The sequence below is a fragment of the Quercus suber genome, unplaced genomic scaffold (genome assembly GCF_002906115.3).
Source record: "Quercus suber isolate HL8 unplaced genomic scaffold, Cork oak 2.0 scaffold_573, whole genome shotgun sequence".
Classification (NCBI taxonomy): domain Eukaryota; kingdom Viridiplantae; phylum Streptophyta; class Magnoliopsida; order Fagales; family Fagaceae; genus Quercus; species Quercus suber.
Genome location: NW_027070018.1, coordinates 337,727 through 353,314, shown reverse-complemented (window position 1 = coordinate 353,314; position 15,588 = coordinate 337,727). Strand labels below are relative to the sequence as shown.

Here is a 15,588-nt window from a genome sequence, read left to right as displayed (position 1 = left end):
ATATAGTAAAAATTACGACTAATTTTTTTTTATCCTTAACAAATCCATGCTAGTAATTAATAAATTATATTAACAGGGTTAAATTAGATAGGATCATTATAGTTTATGAAAAATTTGATTCAACAATCTTATATTATTCAAACTTATCAATAAATTTTACTACAAAATAGATTATTTTTATTATCAATAAATTTAAAATAATATTTTAATAATTTATAAATTTATTTACAAACATACATATAATCTAATCTCAACTTTATGTAAGCTTATTTTTATATATCCCTTTGAGGACACCCGCATGGTGGGTTGAAGGGCATGTAGTAATTTAGATGTCCTAAGTTCCATGTATATATATATATATATATATATATATAATGGAAGTAGTTTTTTAATTTTTGACCAGACTATTCCATTTTTCGCCCATGAGATATACCTTGAAAATTTCTTGGATCAATAGTGCAGTAAATAAAACTTAGGACCTCTAGGCCACAACATTATAAGCTTATAAAAGGCTAGTATTTAAATAAATGTATATTTAATTTTGTTTATATCTGTAATATGCACACATTATAAATTTCAAAATTTGTAGCTAAGTAACTCAAAACTTATTATAGCATAACGAAGTTAACATTACACCTTTTTGTTATATAAAAAAATAAAAGTAGTAGTCTTTTTCCTAGAATACACAATAATTGCAGTTTTTCATTACACCAAATCACCAATAATGCTTCAGGAGTATGCGGGGAACACGTTGTTTCCTTTCGGTACGGGGGCCCATGGGCCATGGCCCATTATTCGCTTTTGACTTATGAAGCCCACGGATATCATGAATCATGCAAGCACACAAAGAGTCAAGACCAGGGTCTTATATTTTGATCACTCAGTCCAGTTCATATTTTCTCTCACATATCATTCTAAGATTACCGTTCTCACTAAGATATAGTCAATTTCTTCTACTTCACTGCATTTCCTGGTGATTAAATTTCAGCGAAGAACCTACTCTTACGGTTTGGAGCTTAACCAAAACTTTTGGGTGGCTGCAATTGCTCAACAAGTCAGCAAACTCACTGGTAGTATCTCTATTCTTTTTTCCTCTTTTAGGTGCTCATAGTCATAGGATTTTCTTTCTTCAATTTATAACTTCCCATTGGGAAACAGAATATATCTTTGCATCTTTTTCTCATTAACTCATTGAGTTAGTACGTTCTTCTGAATATCACTCGTCTATTGTTTTAATATAGATCCTTACCTTTCAAACCAATGGCCTATAGCCCTATTAGCGCATTCACTGGATTATTACTTGGTCCATGGTCCGAAACTCAGAATATAATCAATATATACATTTCTTCTTCTTCTTCTTCTTTTTTGTGGGTAAATTGCATATATAAACATCTAATGTTTATTTCATATTTTAGATTAGATATTGAGACATCAATCCATCTTTATTATTCATTTAATTTATTCTGACCGTAGCAGAACATGTAAAGGGTGAAATTTATAAATTAAACTGTGTTTTTTATATGGAGCTTATTCATAAATCATTTTAATAGCCATTAAATAGAGAAGGTAGAGAGAAACTCTTTTTTTTTTTTTTTTTTTTTTTGAGAGGAAGAGAAACTCTATTTAGAAAGGAAGAAAGTTTTGCTTAAAGTGAGAAAGTGATTTTTAGAAAATTGAAACTAATTATCTAGTTGAAATATAATGTTTTATTAATATTTCTTTTCTATTTTTTTCTTTACAATAGCACAAAATAACGTAAATGAATAATAAAGATAAACAGAGACTTCCAATTGAAATAGTTCCATGAGTTTGATAGGTTAATTGAAAAATTAAAAACTTGGACATAATTTGAGATAGAGTACTAAAAACTTCGGCCTGTTTTATTATATAATTCCCCCCCTCCCCCTTCTTTATTCATTTAATTTATTCTGACCGTAGCAGAACATATAAAGGGTGAAATTTATTAATTAAACTTTGTGTTTTTTAATTTTTATATGGGGCTTATTCATAAATCATTTTAATAGCCATTAAATAGAGAAGGTAGAGAGAAACTTTATTTTTATTTTTATTTTTGAGAAGAAGAGAAACTCTATTTAGAGAGGAAGAAAGTTTCGCTTAAAGTGAGAAAGTGATTTTTTAGAAAATTGAAACTAATTATCTAGTTGAAACATAATGTTTTATTAATATTTCTTTTCTATTTTTTTCTTTACAACAGCACAAAATAACGTAAATGAATAATAAAGATAAACAAAGACTTCCAATTGAAATAGTTCCATGAGTTTGATAGGTTAATTGAAAAATTAAAAACTTGGACATAATTTGAGATAGAGTACTAAAAACTTTGGCCTGTTTTATAACTTTATTATATAATTCCCCCCCTCCCCCTTCTTTTTTTTAATAATGACAATACTTACATGAATAGTTTAAAAGTGCCATGTACCATTTTTCTATAAACAGTAATACAAAAGCATCTTTCTTGCAGATGAGTTTGATTCTTTTTTCCTGAGGTGTTGCCAATCCTTTTTCTTATCACAATTATTTAGTTAGATATAATTTATAAACATATGATTAGGCTTAAGCAATTTATTTGTGGAGAATGGTACAAATATGTCATACTTTCATTAAAAAGTGATAACACAAGCTAAAGTATTTGAGTTTGGATTATATTTAGTGCTCTTGTGCATTAGATGTGATACATATACGACATGTGCCTTGAAATGACTATGTATTAATCTTGTATCTCATTTAATGGATAAGAACATTGAGCAGAAGCCAAACCTAAAAAAATCTACAAGTCTATCCAATTTACAAGACCAATAAGGTTGGTCAAACCATCAACCGATAATTAATGTACATTTAATTAATTTTGCATTGGCATTGATAATTTTTAAATTTGCTAAACTGCATTTCCGGGCAATGATCTTTGTCTATTGTGATTTGTTATGGGCAAGGATTTTCTTTCACCTTGTAATTCTACAGTTACATCTCATTAACATCATAGAACTTAGTATGTCAGCAAATAAGTGGAAAGAAATAGACGATTAGTTTGCATGTTAGAGGAGGGCGTAGAATACAAACTGTATCAAACAATTTCACTTGAAGATATAGCATTTCTAGATGTGAGTTGGTTTCGTTAGTGCAATTTTTATTTCTAATTTATTGTCTAAAAGGATGGAAGAAATTTAAGAAGTGTGCCTTGCGCTCCAACAAAAAAGAGTGTCCGTTTAGCATGGCTATAGAGAGTAGAGATTTATAAGTAGAATATTAATTTTTTTTTTTTTAAATAAAAACTAGAAAATTTAGTAGTAGAGCATTGCTGTAGGAAAAAAAAAATACTCTACTACTAAAACACCAAAAATTGGGAGATCTTATTCAAATGAATTAAAAAAAAAAAAAAAGTGGCTGGTTAATTGGAAGGCACAATAATTGCAATTTCTCATTAGTCATTACACCAAATCAACGATAATGCTTCAAGAATAATGCGGGGAACACTTTGGGATCCGCACGGTTTCCTTTCGGTGCAGGGGCCCATGGGCCATAGCCCATCATTTACGGTTATTTCGCTCGCTTTTGACTTATGAAGCCCACTTTTGATTTTTTTTTTTTTTTCACATTGATATAGTATACTCCACAATTACGTGTATCATGCATCAAGAGTAAAGACCACGGTTTTATATTTTGATCACTCTGTCCAATTCATTTTTCTCTCACAGATCATTCTAAGCTTACCTTTCTCAAAAAGATATAGAATTCATTCATTACACAGTAACAAATGGCGGAAGGAGTTCTGTTCGATGTTGCTGCGCGAATCATCGAGAAAACAGGCAACCTAGCTGTCCAAGAGCTTGGACGACTCTGGGGTGTCAAAGACGAGATTGTAAGACTCGGGGAGAGGGTTTCCACAATCAAGGCTGTGCTTCTGGATGCAGAGAAGAAGGAGCAAACCAATCAAGTCAGAGAGTGGCTGAAAAGACTGAATGATGCCATTTATGATGCAGATGATTTGCTAGATGATATCTCCACTGAAGCTTTACAACGAGAAGTGATGATGGGCCAGAATAAGAAGTCCAACAAGGTATGCATCTACTTTTCCAAATCGAACCCGCATGCATATGCACTTAAAATGGCTCACGAAGTTAAGGCAATGATGGAGAGGCTAGATACTATAGGAAGGGATAGGGAGCTATTCCACTTTGAGGAGCATATTGAGGAGACACAAGTTAGGAATAGGGCAAGAGAGACTCATTCTTTTGTATGTGTTGAAACTGTTACTGGGAGAGAGAATGATAAAAAGGCAATTATAGGAATTCTTTTGGATTCTAACGTTGAGGAGAATGTTTCGATTCTTCCGATAGTTGGAATAGGAGGGTTAGGGAAAACGACCTTAGCTCAACTTGTCTTCAATGATGAAGAATTTAAGAAACATTTTGACCAAAAATTTTGGGTGTGTGTCTCTGATGACTTTGAGGTAAGAGTAATTGTTGAGAAAATTATGGAGTGTGCAAAAAATGAAAAGCCAAAAGATCTTGAAATGAATACTCTGGTTAAGGAGCTTAAGAAAGAAATTGATGGAAAGAGATACTTGCTTGTGTTGGATGATGTATGGAATGATAATCGTGAAAAATGGCTTAGCCTAAAAAATCTTTTAATGTGTGGTGCAAAAGGCAGTAGAATTTTAGTGACAACACGCGAGGAGAAGGTTGCAAAGATTGTACAAACTATGCAACAATACATTTTAAAGGGTTTAAATGTAGATGATGCTTGGATTTTATTTAAGCAAATGGCTTTTGAAAATGGTCAAGAGCCAAAGAATCCAAGAATCAAGCCAATTGGAATGGAAATAATTGAGAAGTGTAGAGGAGTCCCTCTTGCCATAAGGAGTATGGGAAGTCTATTATATTTTAAAAATTCTGAAAGAGATTGGTTATCAATTAAGGATAGTGAACTTTTGAAAGAAGCTGATATCCTGCAAACACTTAAATTAAGTTATGATAATCTTCCATCATATTTGAAACAGTGCTTTGCTTATTGTTGTTTATTTCCAAAGGATTACAAAATTCATAAAACAACATTAATTAAAACGTGGATGGCGCAAGGGTTCATTAGGTCTTCAAGTCCAAACCAATGCTTGGAAGATATTGGTCATGAGTTTTTTATGGATTTACTTTGGAGATCATTCTTTCAGGAAGTTGAAGAAGATGGGGAAGGCAATATATTACAATTTAAAATGCATGATCTTATGCATGATCTTGCAAAATCAGTAGCAGAATCTGATTGTGCCACTTTTTATTCAAAAGAAGCAGGCATTCATGAGAAAACTCGTCATGTGTCATTTGATGGAACGTTTCTCTCATCATTGAAAATTCCAGTTTCATTGTATAAAGCAAGAAGGATAAGAACATTTTATTTGCCGAGTGAGTCACAATTTAAATATAAAAGATTGGGTAAGTCAACTTGTAATGCAATTGTTTCAAGTTTTAAGTTCATACGTTTGTTGGATTTAAATAAGACGAGAATTAAAACAATTCCAAGTTCTATTGGGAGGTTGAGGCATTTAAGGTATCTCGATCTATCCAAAACTTCCATCAAAATGCTTCCCAATTCCATCACAAGATTGCATAATTTACAAACATTGAGACTCATTGGATGTCGTCTACTTAAAGAATTGCCTAAAGATATTAACAAATTAGTCAACCTCATGTATCTTGAGATAGATGAATGTTGTAATTTGACTCATATGCCATGCGGATTGGGACAGTTGACTAAGCTACGGACATTGTCACGATTTGTGATAAGTAAGAATACTTGTTTTGTCTTCAGGCATAATAGCGGATTGAAGGAACTCTATGAGCTAAACGAGTTGAGAGGAACCCTAATGATTAGTGGATTGAGACACGGAAAAGATGCTGCGTTAGAATCTAAGGATGCAAATATGAAAGAGAAGAAACATTTACAAGGCTTGAAGTTATTCTGGATAGTAGAAAATGATGTGGATGAGTCCAACGTTGGGTATGATGAAGAGTCACTTGTAGCCTTGCTCCCAAAGGGCCCACCTTCAAATCTTCAAGAATTGTGGTTAGCTGGCTACGGGGGAGTGAAATTTCCAAGTGCGATATTTTTGTCGCTTTCAAATCTTGTAAAATTTTCCTTAAATAACTGTGACAAATGCCAACATCTTCCACCGTTGGATCAGTTTCATTCTCTCAAATTTCTCTATCTTATACAAATGAATGATATGGAGTACATATCAGAGAGAGAAAACAACGGGGAGTTCTCTGATTCTTCAATCCTCCCATCTCTAGAGCTACTCCAAATTGGACATTGCCCTAATCTAAAAGGATGGTGGCAACGACAGAGGGATTCTGTTGAGGAGTTCCGTAATCATTCACTGCCTTCATTTCCTCATCTTTCCAGGTTAATAATTCATGGTTGCCCTAAGCTGATATCCTTACCTCTCTTTCCATATCTCGAAGGGCTAGAGCTGGGTGTTTGTAGCTTGAAGCCATTGGAGCAAACGGTGAGAATGGAGGTGATAAACACGGCAACCCCAGAGAACCTAACATCAATAGCAGCAACATCAACCTCTTCTTCTTCTTCTACACTTGCCGCTTCCTTGTTCATCCCTCTCTCCAAATTGAAGTCCATGTCAATTTATCATATGAAGAAAACTCTGCCCAAGGAGTTGATGTGCAACCTCATTTCTCTCCAAGATTTAGAGATAGAAAACTGTTGTGGTCCTCTCCCTCTCTTTCGACATCTCACTGCCCTTCAGAATTTGACAGTTCGGGATTCTAAAGAGGTTGATTTAACAAACGATGGAGATGAGATGGAATGGCATGGCCTTCAGAGCCTTCGCGCCCTATGGTTCCTCGACCTTCCAAATTTGGCCACTCTACCGGTGGGGATTCAACATCTCACCTCTTTGCAAAGGCTCTATATTGCAAGATGTCCAAGTTTGTCGGCTATACCGGAGTGGATCTGCAACCTTACCTCTTTGCAGAAACTGGGAATTTGGGAATGTCCAATCTTATCGAAAAGATGCAAAAGGGAAGCGGGTGAAGATCGGAGTAAGATTGCGCACATCCCACACTTGGATATCAGGTAGCTATCTAAGCCACTGTTTTATCCCAGTCCTTGATAGAACATCAAAAATCCAATTTCTTCTTCTTCACTAAATTTCCTGGTAATTAAATTTCAGATGAAGAACCTACTCTTACGATTTGGAGCTTAATCAAACCTTTTGGGCGCTGCAATTGCTCAACAATTCAACAAATTCACCGGTAATATCTCTTTTCTTTTTTCCTCTTTTAGATGCTCATAGGATTTTCATTCTTTAATTTATGACTTCCCATATTAGGAAAAAGAATATGTGAATTTCTCCAAATCTATTTCTTCATTTTGGCAAATCACATTTTTGTATTTTGAACTGAGTTGATCTGTTTTATATGCTTTATAAACAGAGTAAAAGATCAATGGTACAAGATGATATCGAGTAATATTGTGAGAAGAATAAAATCTAGTAGCCATTCTGCAGGAACTAGCATGTTGTGCAGGTATTTGGTTGATTCAATTTCAATTTCTTGTTATATCTACGGAACTTTTTATTTTTTGGGGGTAAATACGACTATATCTTCAAATAGTGACAGACAGTTTAGTATCTGAATTAATAGAATAATTTTTGTATTTCATCCTGATTTTATTTCAGTATCTGTAAAACACAGTCTTGATACTGAATAGTCCTCACTTTTCAGTTTTTAATAAAAAATTTAATTTATTGTAGGAGACCTATGATTCAGTAAGGGATTTAGCACATCTTGAAGCTTCATTCTATTTATATATGTATACAATTTTCTGGAATTGGCTTACAAGGTGAAGGCGAGGCCCCATCTCAATCAAGCTAAATCAGAAAGATCAATGCTTTAAAATGTGCACTTCCTCTCTGCATGATTCTCTTGACTGATGGTTAGCACTCTTTCTATCTCTCATCTGTTGATTGTGGAAATTTTCTTTTTAAATGTTAATTTTTATTTATTTTTGAGGTGGGTATGTCACTTTTAGGAGAATGAAGCATGAAGCAATGCAGAATATTGGAGAGGTGGATTCGCCGCTGATATTTGTGCCCTTACCAGTGAGGATTTCCCAAAGATTTGTAGATATTGGAAATTCATCAGTGTCCCATCTTACCACAAAGATGCAAAAGGAAGTATGTGAGGTTTTCCATAAGATTTGTTACATCCTAGAGTTGGAAGGAGATCCAATTCAGTGGTAAGAAAACTTATGTCTACATATCATTGTTTTTTCCTTGTCCTTGATAGAAATCAAAATCAAAATTTCTTCTTTGTTCTCTCCAAGAAATGGAGCTTAATGAAAAACTTTTTGGTTTCAACAACTCAATGGTATTAGTATTTTTGTTCTCTACAACTCAACAAAATATGTGAATTTTCCTTTCATCCATTTCTTATTTATATCATGGTATCTCGAACTAAGTTGATTAGGTGGCATATTTGGATGCCATGGTTTCTCACTGTGTAATTTGTAAATAGTGTCAAAATTGGCACTTGGTGATATTGTGGTAATGTTTGTGGGGAGGAGTAAATCTAGCGTATACATCTACAGTACAGTAATTAGCTTATTGTGTAGTATTTGTGTTTATTCCTTTTCTTGTTTTGTAGTATCTACAATTGATGATGACAACCACAACAAAAATTCACAAAATTTAAGTTGCTAAGAACTATTTTGTCAATAACAGATAATTTTTGCATTTCCTCATTATTTTGTTTAGTATCTTGGTGTTAATTGAAAAGAAAGGTGCTAGTGCTACACTTGGTGTTCTAGAAGTTCACAATTTTAGGGGTGGATTTCACTTGGTGCTGCACTTGGATTTCACAATTTTAGGGGTGGATTTGGATTCTTGGACTTGATTTTGATGCAATATCTCTGTTTATTTATGTGTTTCTTTATTGGAATTTTAGGGTTTTAGGTTCTTGGATATGGTTTTGGTTGTTATGAGTTGGGGTTGGTGAATTCAATTTTTGGGGTTTTAGGACTGTTGGACATTTTAGGGTTTTCTTGGTGCTGGATTTGGATTCTTGGACTTTGTTCTGGTGGCATATATGGTTTAGCTGGTTTGTGAGGATTCATGGTGTTTGATTTGTTTGATTGAGTTTTTGGCACATGATGGATTTAGTTAGGGTTTCAGTTTGTTTAGTGGTTGTTCTTTGTTTTATTTGATTCATTCTTGGAACTGATACAATTTTAGGTTATGTGACGTGGGCCAATTTTTGATTAACTCCTTTGTTTTTGCAATCAGTCTTTTGGTTCAACTGGGAATTTAGGATTTAATATGTTTCTGAATGAATGTTCTTGGATATCTGTGAATTTTAGTTATTTTTTATTACAGTGAGAATTCTGATCCGGTTTTTTTATTCTAGTCTTGGCTTATTTATCAAATAAAAAGAAAAAAACTGTACAAAAGTATTTCTGTTGTGTAGTTATAGGAGGGTTCTTGTCTAGATGCATATGCACAAGGTTCTGGGTTTCATGGGTTATTTTAGTGATTATGTTATAATTAAAATGTTAATAGTTCATAGATTTGTGGGTGTTTTATTACCTAATGTGGTTAAGAGTTCTGTTCACTTTGCGGAGACATAATATTGGTCACTGAAATTTATTGTAAATGTAGTTCATAAATATTTTGTTGAGCAATTTTAGCATCCTGTTCTAGATTAAGTCTTATTCCTTTGAAAAAAATAGCATTTCATCAATGTGCTAATTTAGCAAAATGGTTTTGGTGATCTGAAGGTATTTTCCAACAACATGGGAACAAAATCTTAGCCAGTCATTTCAAAGTGCAAAGAGAGTGAGAATTGGACTAAGGTTTCATTTAAGCCCGACTTGGCAAAATTTAACATGACTCATCTTGAGGACGATGTGGCTGCGCTGATGAAAAAGCGGGTTTTTGACTTGGCTGGGTGCCTTGGGAAGTCTGTGAAGGTTGAACTGAATGGAACTCGGGTCCCTGTAAAATCATTTACTGATTATGTTAATCTCTACTTAGATTCTGCTGCTAAATCTAAACCTGAGAAACTTCCAAGGTTCTTTCTATGAAACTCTGAATGTTTCTATTTTTTTTTTGTATTTTTCCCCCTTCATAGTAATAATTGCTAACTAGAATCATTTGTTTCCTCAGCTATCATGTGAAAGTTAATGATAGGTGGGAGATATGCGTGAGTCTTAGTGACGGGCAGTTTCAACAGGTGCCTAGGTCTTTTGAAGCAAAGGGAATGAGTCAATTGACATTGCAATTGTGTGAGACTTACATGGTTTTTTTTGTTTTTTAACCAAGTCAACTTTGTGAATTCGATTGCCACAACCAAGGATGGAACTCATGTTGATTATATCACTAATCAAATAACAAACCATACAATGAATTTTGTAAATAAGAAAAACAAGAATGCCAACATCAAAGCCCATAACGTGAAGAACTACTTGTGGGTTTTTGTCAATGCTTTTATTGACAACCCTGCTTTTGATTCCCAAACTAAAGAAACTCTGACACTTTGTCAAAGCAGTTTTGGGTCCAAGTGTGAGCTTTCACAAGATTTTCTGAAGAATGGTTCGTTTCACTTTATTTTTCATTATTGTAGGCACTAGTATGTTACCATTGAAATGATGGAAAGTGATTCTTATGAACCACTTGTTTTTGCAGTCTCAAAGTCTGGAATTGTAGACAGTCTCCTATCATGGGCAAATTTCAAGCAAAGTAAAGATCTTAAGAAAAGTGATGGAACAAAGACAGAGAAGATTCATGGTATTGAAAAACTAGATGATGCTAACAAAGCAGGAGGGAAGGAATCTGATAAATGTACCTTGATTTTAACTGAAGGAGATTTGGCTAAGGCTCTTGCAGTAAGTTGTTGTGTCATTGTGCGGACTATTTTAGCATTTTAGCTCTATTGGGTTTCACTTTGTATGATTTTTGATGTTATTCATTTTAATACAGTTGGCCGGGCTTGCTGTTGTGGGTCGAGATCACTATGGTGTGTTCCTATTGAGAGGTAAATTGCTCAATGTGAGGGAAGCCACTGCTAAACAGCTCCCTGAGAATAAAGAAATTGGGTACATAAAGCAAATTCTTGGACTTCAGCAGCATGAAGAATACAACAATGTAAAATCTTTGAGATATGGTCATTTGATGATAATTACTGATCAGGTGCGCCTTAAGTTTCTCTTATTGTTTTGTTCTTGTTTTATGCTTACAATCTCTCTACAAGGCACACTGACAGCCTTCAACAAATATAAAATTTTAACTCTAATTTTTTGTACAGGATCATGATGGTTCCCACATGAAAGGGCTGTTGATCAATTTTATTCATTCGTAATGGCCATCACTGCTAAAAGTTCCATCTTTCTTAATTGAGTTTATCACTCCTATTGTGAAGGTTGGTATTTTCAGTTAACTAGTTCAAATATTAGCACAACTTCAATATAAGTGGAATGTTTCTTGAGGGAAAATGATCATTTATCATCTTTGCTGGCAACTTACAAAAATGGGACAACATTATCATTTTATACCAAGCTTGAGTACGAGTCATGGAAGCTCAATTTGACGGGCAATGCAGGTGGGTGGTCTATCAAGTAGGTTTGCATTGTTAAATTTGTTACACGTGAATCAATTACAGAACCTTTTATTTTATTATCTGTTTTCTGTCTTTTGCATATTGATTTGTTTGTGTCTTTTTAGGGGTTGGGAACAAGCACATCAAAGGAAGGAAGAGAGTACTTTGCAAAGTTGCCCAGTTTTCTGGTTATGTGTCTGAGCATTCAGCTTATCATCACGGTGAGTAGAGTCTTGCGAGTACCATCATTGGAATGACACAAGACTATGTGGGCTCCAACAACATTAACTTGCTTCAATCAAATGGCCAATTTGGCACTCGTAATTATGTGAGATGAACATGCCTCATGTGTCACTCTTTAAAGCTGAATCTAGTTCAGTATGCGTTTTTAGTTCTAATCTTATTATCACATTTTGAATTTACAAATGATCTGTTCGATTTCAGGGAGGAAAAGATCATGCAAGTGCTAGGTATGTCTATACGCGGCTTTCTCCAATCACGCGGTTTCTGTTCCATAAGGATGATGATGACCTTCTTGACTACTTGAATGAGGGTGGGCAATCAATTGATCCAACCTGGTATCTTTCTGCCCATTCTTCTATCTATTTGGTAGAAGGGATTTTAGCATTTTGTATGAAGAACTCCCATTTATAAATAAGGCTTATGCTTTAATTTTTTGGTTATTTTAGGTACATGCCAATTATACCAATGGTTCTTGTCAATGGTAGTGAAGGAATTGGGACTGGTTGGAGCTCTTATGTTCCTAATTACAACCCAAGAGACATAATAGCAAATATTAGGTGCTTGTTGAATGGTGATACTATGGATCCTATGGATCCATGGTATAAATGGTTTAAAGGAACCATTGAGAAAACTGCTGCAAAGGAGGGAGGGAATAGCTACACTATTTGTGGAACTATAGAGGAAGTCAATGAGACAACACTAAGGATAACAAAGCTACCAATCTGTAGATGGACACAAGATTACAAGGAATTCCTGGAATGTATTTCTTCTAGTAATAAAGAATGCAAAGATCCCTTCATTGAGGTAAATTTGCTCAAGTCCTTGAGAATTATGTTGTCCACCACAATGTGAATTAGATTGTACCCAGTTTCTCATGAAAAATAATGCTGGCTGCAGGATTTTGATATGAATTGTGATGACGTAACCGTAGAATTTGATATCTTCTTGACCCCTGAGAACTTGATTAGGGTCACTCAAAAGGGCTTGCTGAAGAAATTTAAACTAACCACTACAATTAGCACAACTAATATGCACCTATTTGACCTGAAAGGCGTGATTAAGAAGTATGACAACCCGGAGCAAAGTTTGTGAGAGAATTTGGAGTTCTTTACATTGATTTACCAATATAATTTCCATGATAAGACACTTACTGTTTGTGATTTTCCCTCCTGCAGTTCTTGAAGAATTTTTTCATTTAAGACTTGAATTTTATGAGAAAAGAAAGGTGAGCTCACATATGCTCATAGCAAAAGAGTAGAACTGATACTCAATAATTTCAGCCATTTCTTAGGGAAACAATTATTAATTGTAATTTTTGTATTTTGTGCAGAAATTTCTACTGAACAAACGTGAAATGGAGTTGTTGAAGTTGGAAAACAAGGTTAGGTTTATCCTTGCAGTTGTGAAGGGAGAGATCGTTGTAAGTAATAGGAAGAGAGCTGATCTGTTTGTTGAGCTGCAAACAAAAGGTTTCACTCCTTTTCCAAAGAAAACTAAAGCTGTTGAGCCAGAAGTTGCTGGTGCAACTGATGATACAGAAGAAACAGAAGTGAAATCTCCTGCTGACAGCAGTAGTAATGGGGTACAGATCAGTGATTATGAGTATCTACTGGCCATGGCAATTGGAAGCTTGACCATTGAGAAGGTTCAGGAGCTATGTGCTGAAAGGGATAAGCTCAATAAGGAGGTTGATGATTTGAGAAAGGAAACTCCAAAGTCCTTTTGGAGGAAAGATCTTGATGCTTTGGATGGGCAACTCGATGTATGACTGAAAAATTAACAATTCCTTGTGATGATTTGTTTATTTTTGTGTCTTTCTGTTTCTTGACTGTTTAGTTTTATGTCGTTTAGGAGCTTGAGAAAAGTGATGCTCAGTCAGAGGAGTTAAGAAAGAAAATGAGAGGCAAAGCAAGGGGTGAAGCTGCTATGAAGTCTACTAGACAAGCACCCAAGAACCCACGGAAGAACAATAATAGAAGGCAAATAATGCAGAATCTGTTGCAGAAGCTGTCTCGTCATCTATGGCTGCAATGGAAATTGGTAAGTGTCAAACAATTTTATGTTTATTATATGTATTAGTTTTTGTTTGATTTTTGGTTTACATCTACTTGATTTACCAGAGAAAGCTCCTGAGGTAGCAAAACCCAAAGGCAGAGCAGGCTCTAGGAAAGTTCCTGCTAAGGTCTGTTTCTGTTCCTATGTTCTATTTTTCCTTGTAAAGGATTTCTCTAGAACTCATGTTGATATTTCTTTTTCTTTTCAGCCGAAAAAGCAAACTTTAGTCTTGAACGACGACGACGACGACGATGACGAAGTGCTTGAGCTTAAAGAACGACTTGCTGCCTATAACCTCGACTCATCTCCTGATCAATCAGCCGGTAAATGCTATATTATTATATTTCATTAGACTATTTATTATGATCTTTACACAACTCAGCTGAAATGTAGGAAAAATTACAGTGGATGATATGGGGATATTGTTTGCAAATCGGATAATGTATGATCTTGTGTGAGAAATTGTGTTTCTATTATTCTTCTTCATAAAATCAATTCTAAGAGAACAAAATACTGTAATGTACATAGATAAAAATTTTCCATGTTACAAGCATCAACTAAAATTTCCACTTGAGATTCAGCAGAACTAATAATTAGTTTCTTGTGAATTTTTCCATTATCTTTTACTGTGATCATTAGGAATGTGTTGGAGTGTTTTTTCTGTAAGTATTTGTGAGGTAAATTTCTCGTTGTTTTTATGCCCAACAGCCATGGAGACTGAAGTGCCCAAAGTACCGGCCAAGAAGAAAGAACCTAGCAAAAGGGCTGCTGCTGCACAGAAGAAGAAGCCCTTGGCAACTGTTTCGGAGATATCTGATGATGATATTAATGAAATTAATGATGATGATGAAGATAGTGAGATAGAAGTTGTAGCTGCTCCAGAAGCCAGGAAAAAGGGCAGGAGAAACCGGCTGCAAATGCTAAGGCAGTTAAGGTCCCTGCAGCGGCAAAGAAGAGAGGTGCAGCCAATAAGCAGCAGCCTCAGACATTTGAGAAGGATGAGGGCATCTCCATTCAACAAGAAAAGTGGTTGTGTGTTGGGAAGGGTTGGTAAGGTAAATGAATTGACTGAAAATGAAGAAAATTTGGGTTCTGCTTCTACTTCTGCCAGTTCTGAAGAAACTATTGAAGTTGCACCAGCAAGAGCAAGACCTCAAAGGGTGAACTGTGTGCAGACAAGGTATGTGTTGAGTGACTCTGAAAGTGATCATGCCACTGAGGATTCTGAATTTGATGAAGTGACTGATGAAAGTGAAGATGAATAGAGAGTAGTAGTTCTGTTGAGAAAGTGACTGATGGAATTCTTGGAATGGGAACTTAATCTCATTCCCCTTGTAATGTACTCTATTACTCTTCGTCGTGACTTTGATAGTTTACTTAACTGTGTTTCCTGGAAATGATCTTTGTCTATTTTGATTTGTTATGGTCAAGGATTTTCTTTCTCCTTCATTGCAATTCTACTGTTACAATTTACTAATATATCAGAAATTAGAATGTCTGTAATTTAAATAGGTGGAATATTTTCAAAAGAAATACATGTACCAATCTCCGTTGAAGAGATATACAGCATTTCCAGGTGTGAGTTGGTTTCGTTAGTCAGTTAGTGTCACATATTATTTCTGATTTATTGTCAAAGGATGGAAAAGAGGAATTAAGAAGTGTAAAGAAAGTG

General features: G+C 34.7%; 1 protein-coding gene and 1 pseudogene across 2 annotated transcripts; both read left to right on the top strand.

Annotated features, from left to right (window-relative positions):
* Window positions 1–856: 856 nt before the first annotated feature.
* LOC112025910 (putative disease resistance protein RGA4) lies at window positions 857–9,936 on the top strand. 2 transcript variants are annotated; one of them, XM_065764638.1, is made up of 7 exons: window positions 857–1,070; window positions 3,714–7,101; window positions 7,199–7,280; window positions 7,461–7,553; window positions 7,781–7,962; window positions 8,059–8,265; window positions 9,802–9,936. In XM_065764638.1, the coding sequence occupies exons 2-3, from the start codon at window positions 3,773–3,775 to the stop codon at window positions 7,200–7,202; spliced, it is 3,333 nt and encodes a 1,110-aa protein (XP_065620710.1). In that variant the 5' UTR covers window positions 857–1,070; window positions 3,714–3,772; the 3' UTR covers window positions 7,203–7,280; window positions 7,461–7,553; window positions 7,781–7,962; window positions 8,059–8,265; window positions 9,802–9,936. The 2 variants fall into 2 exon arrangements, with proteins under 2 accessions (XP_065620710.1, XP_065620711.1); XM_065764639.1 differs by lacking the exon at window positions 9,802–9,936 and adding an exon at window positions 8,673–9,363.
* Window positions 9,910–15,365, top strand: LOC112038922 (DNA topoisomerase 2-like; annotated as a pseudogene).
* Window positions 15,366–15,588: the final 223 nt, after the last annotated feature.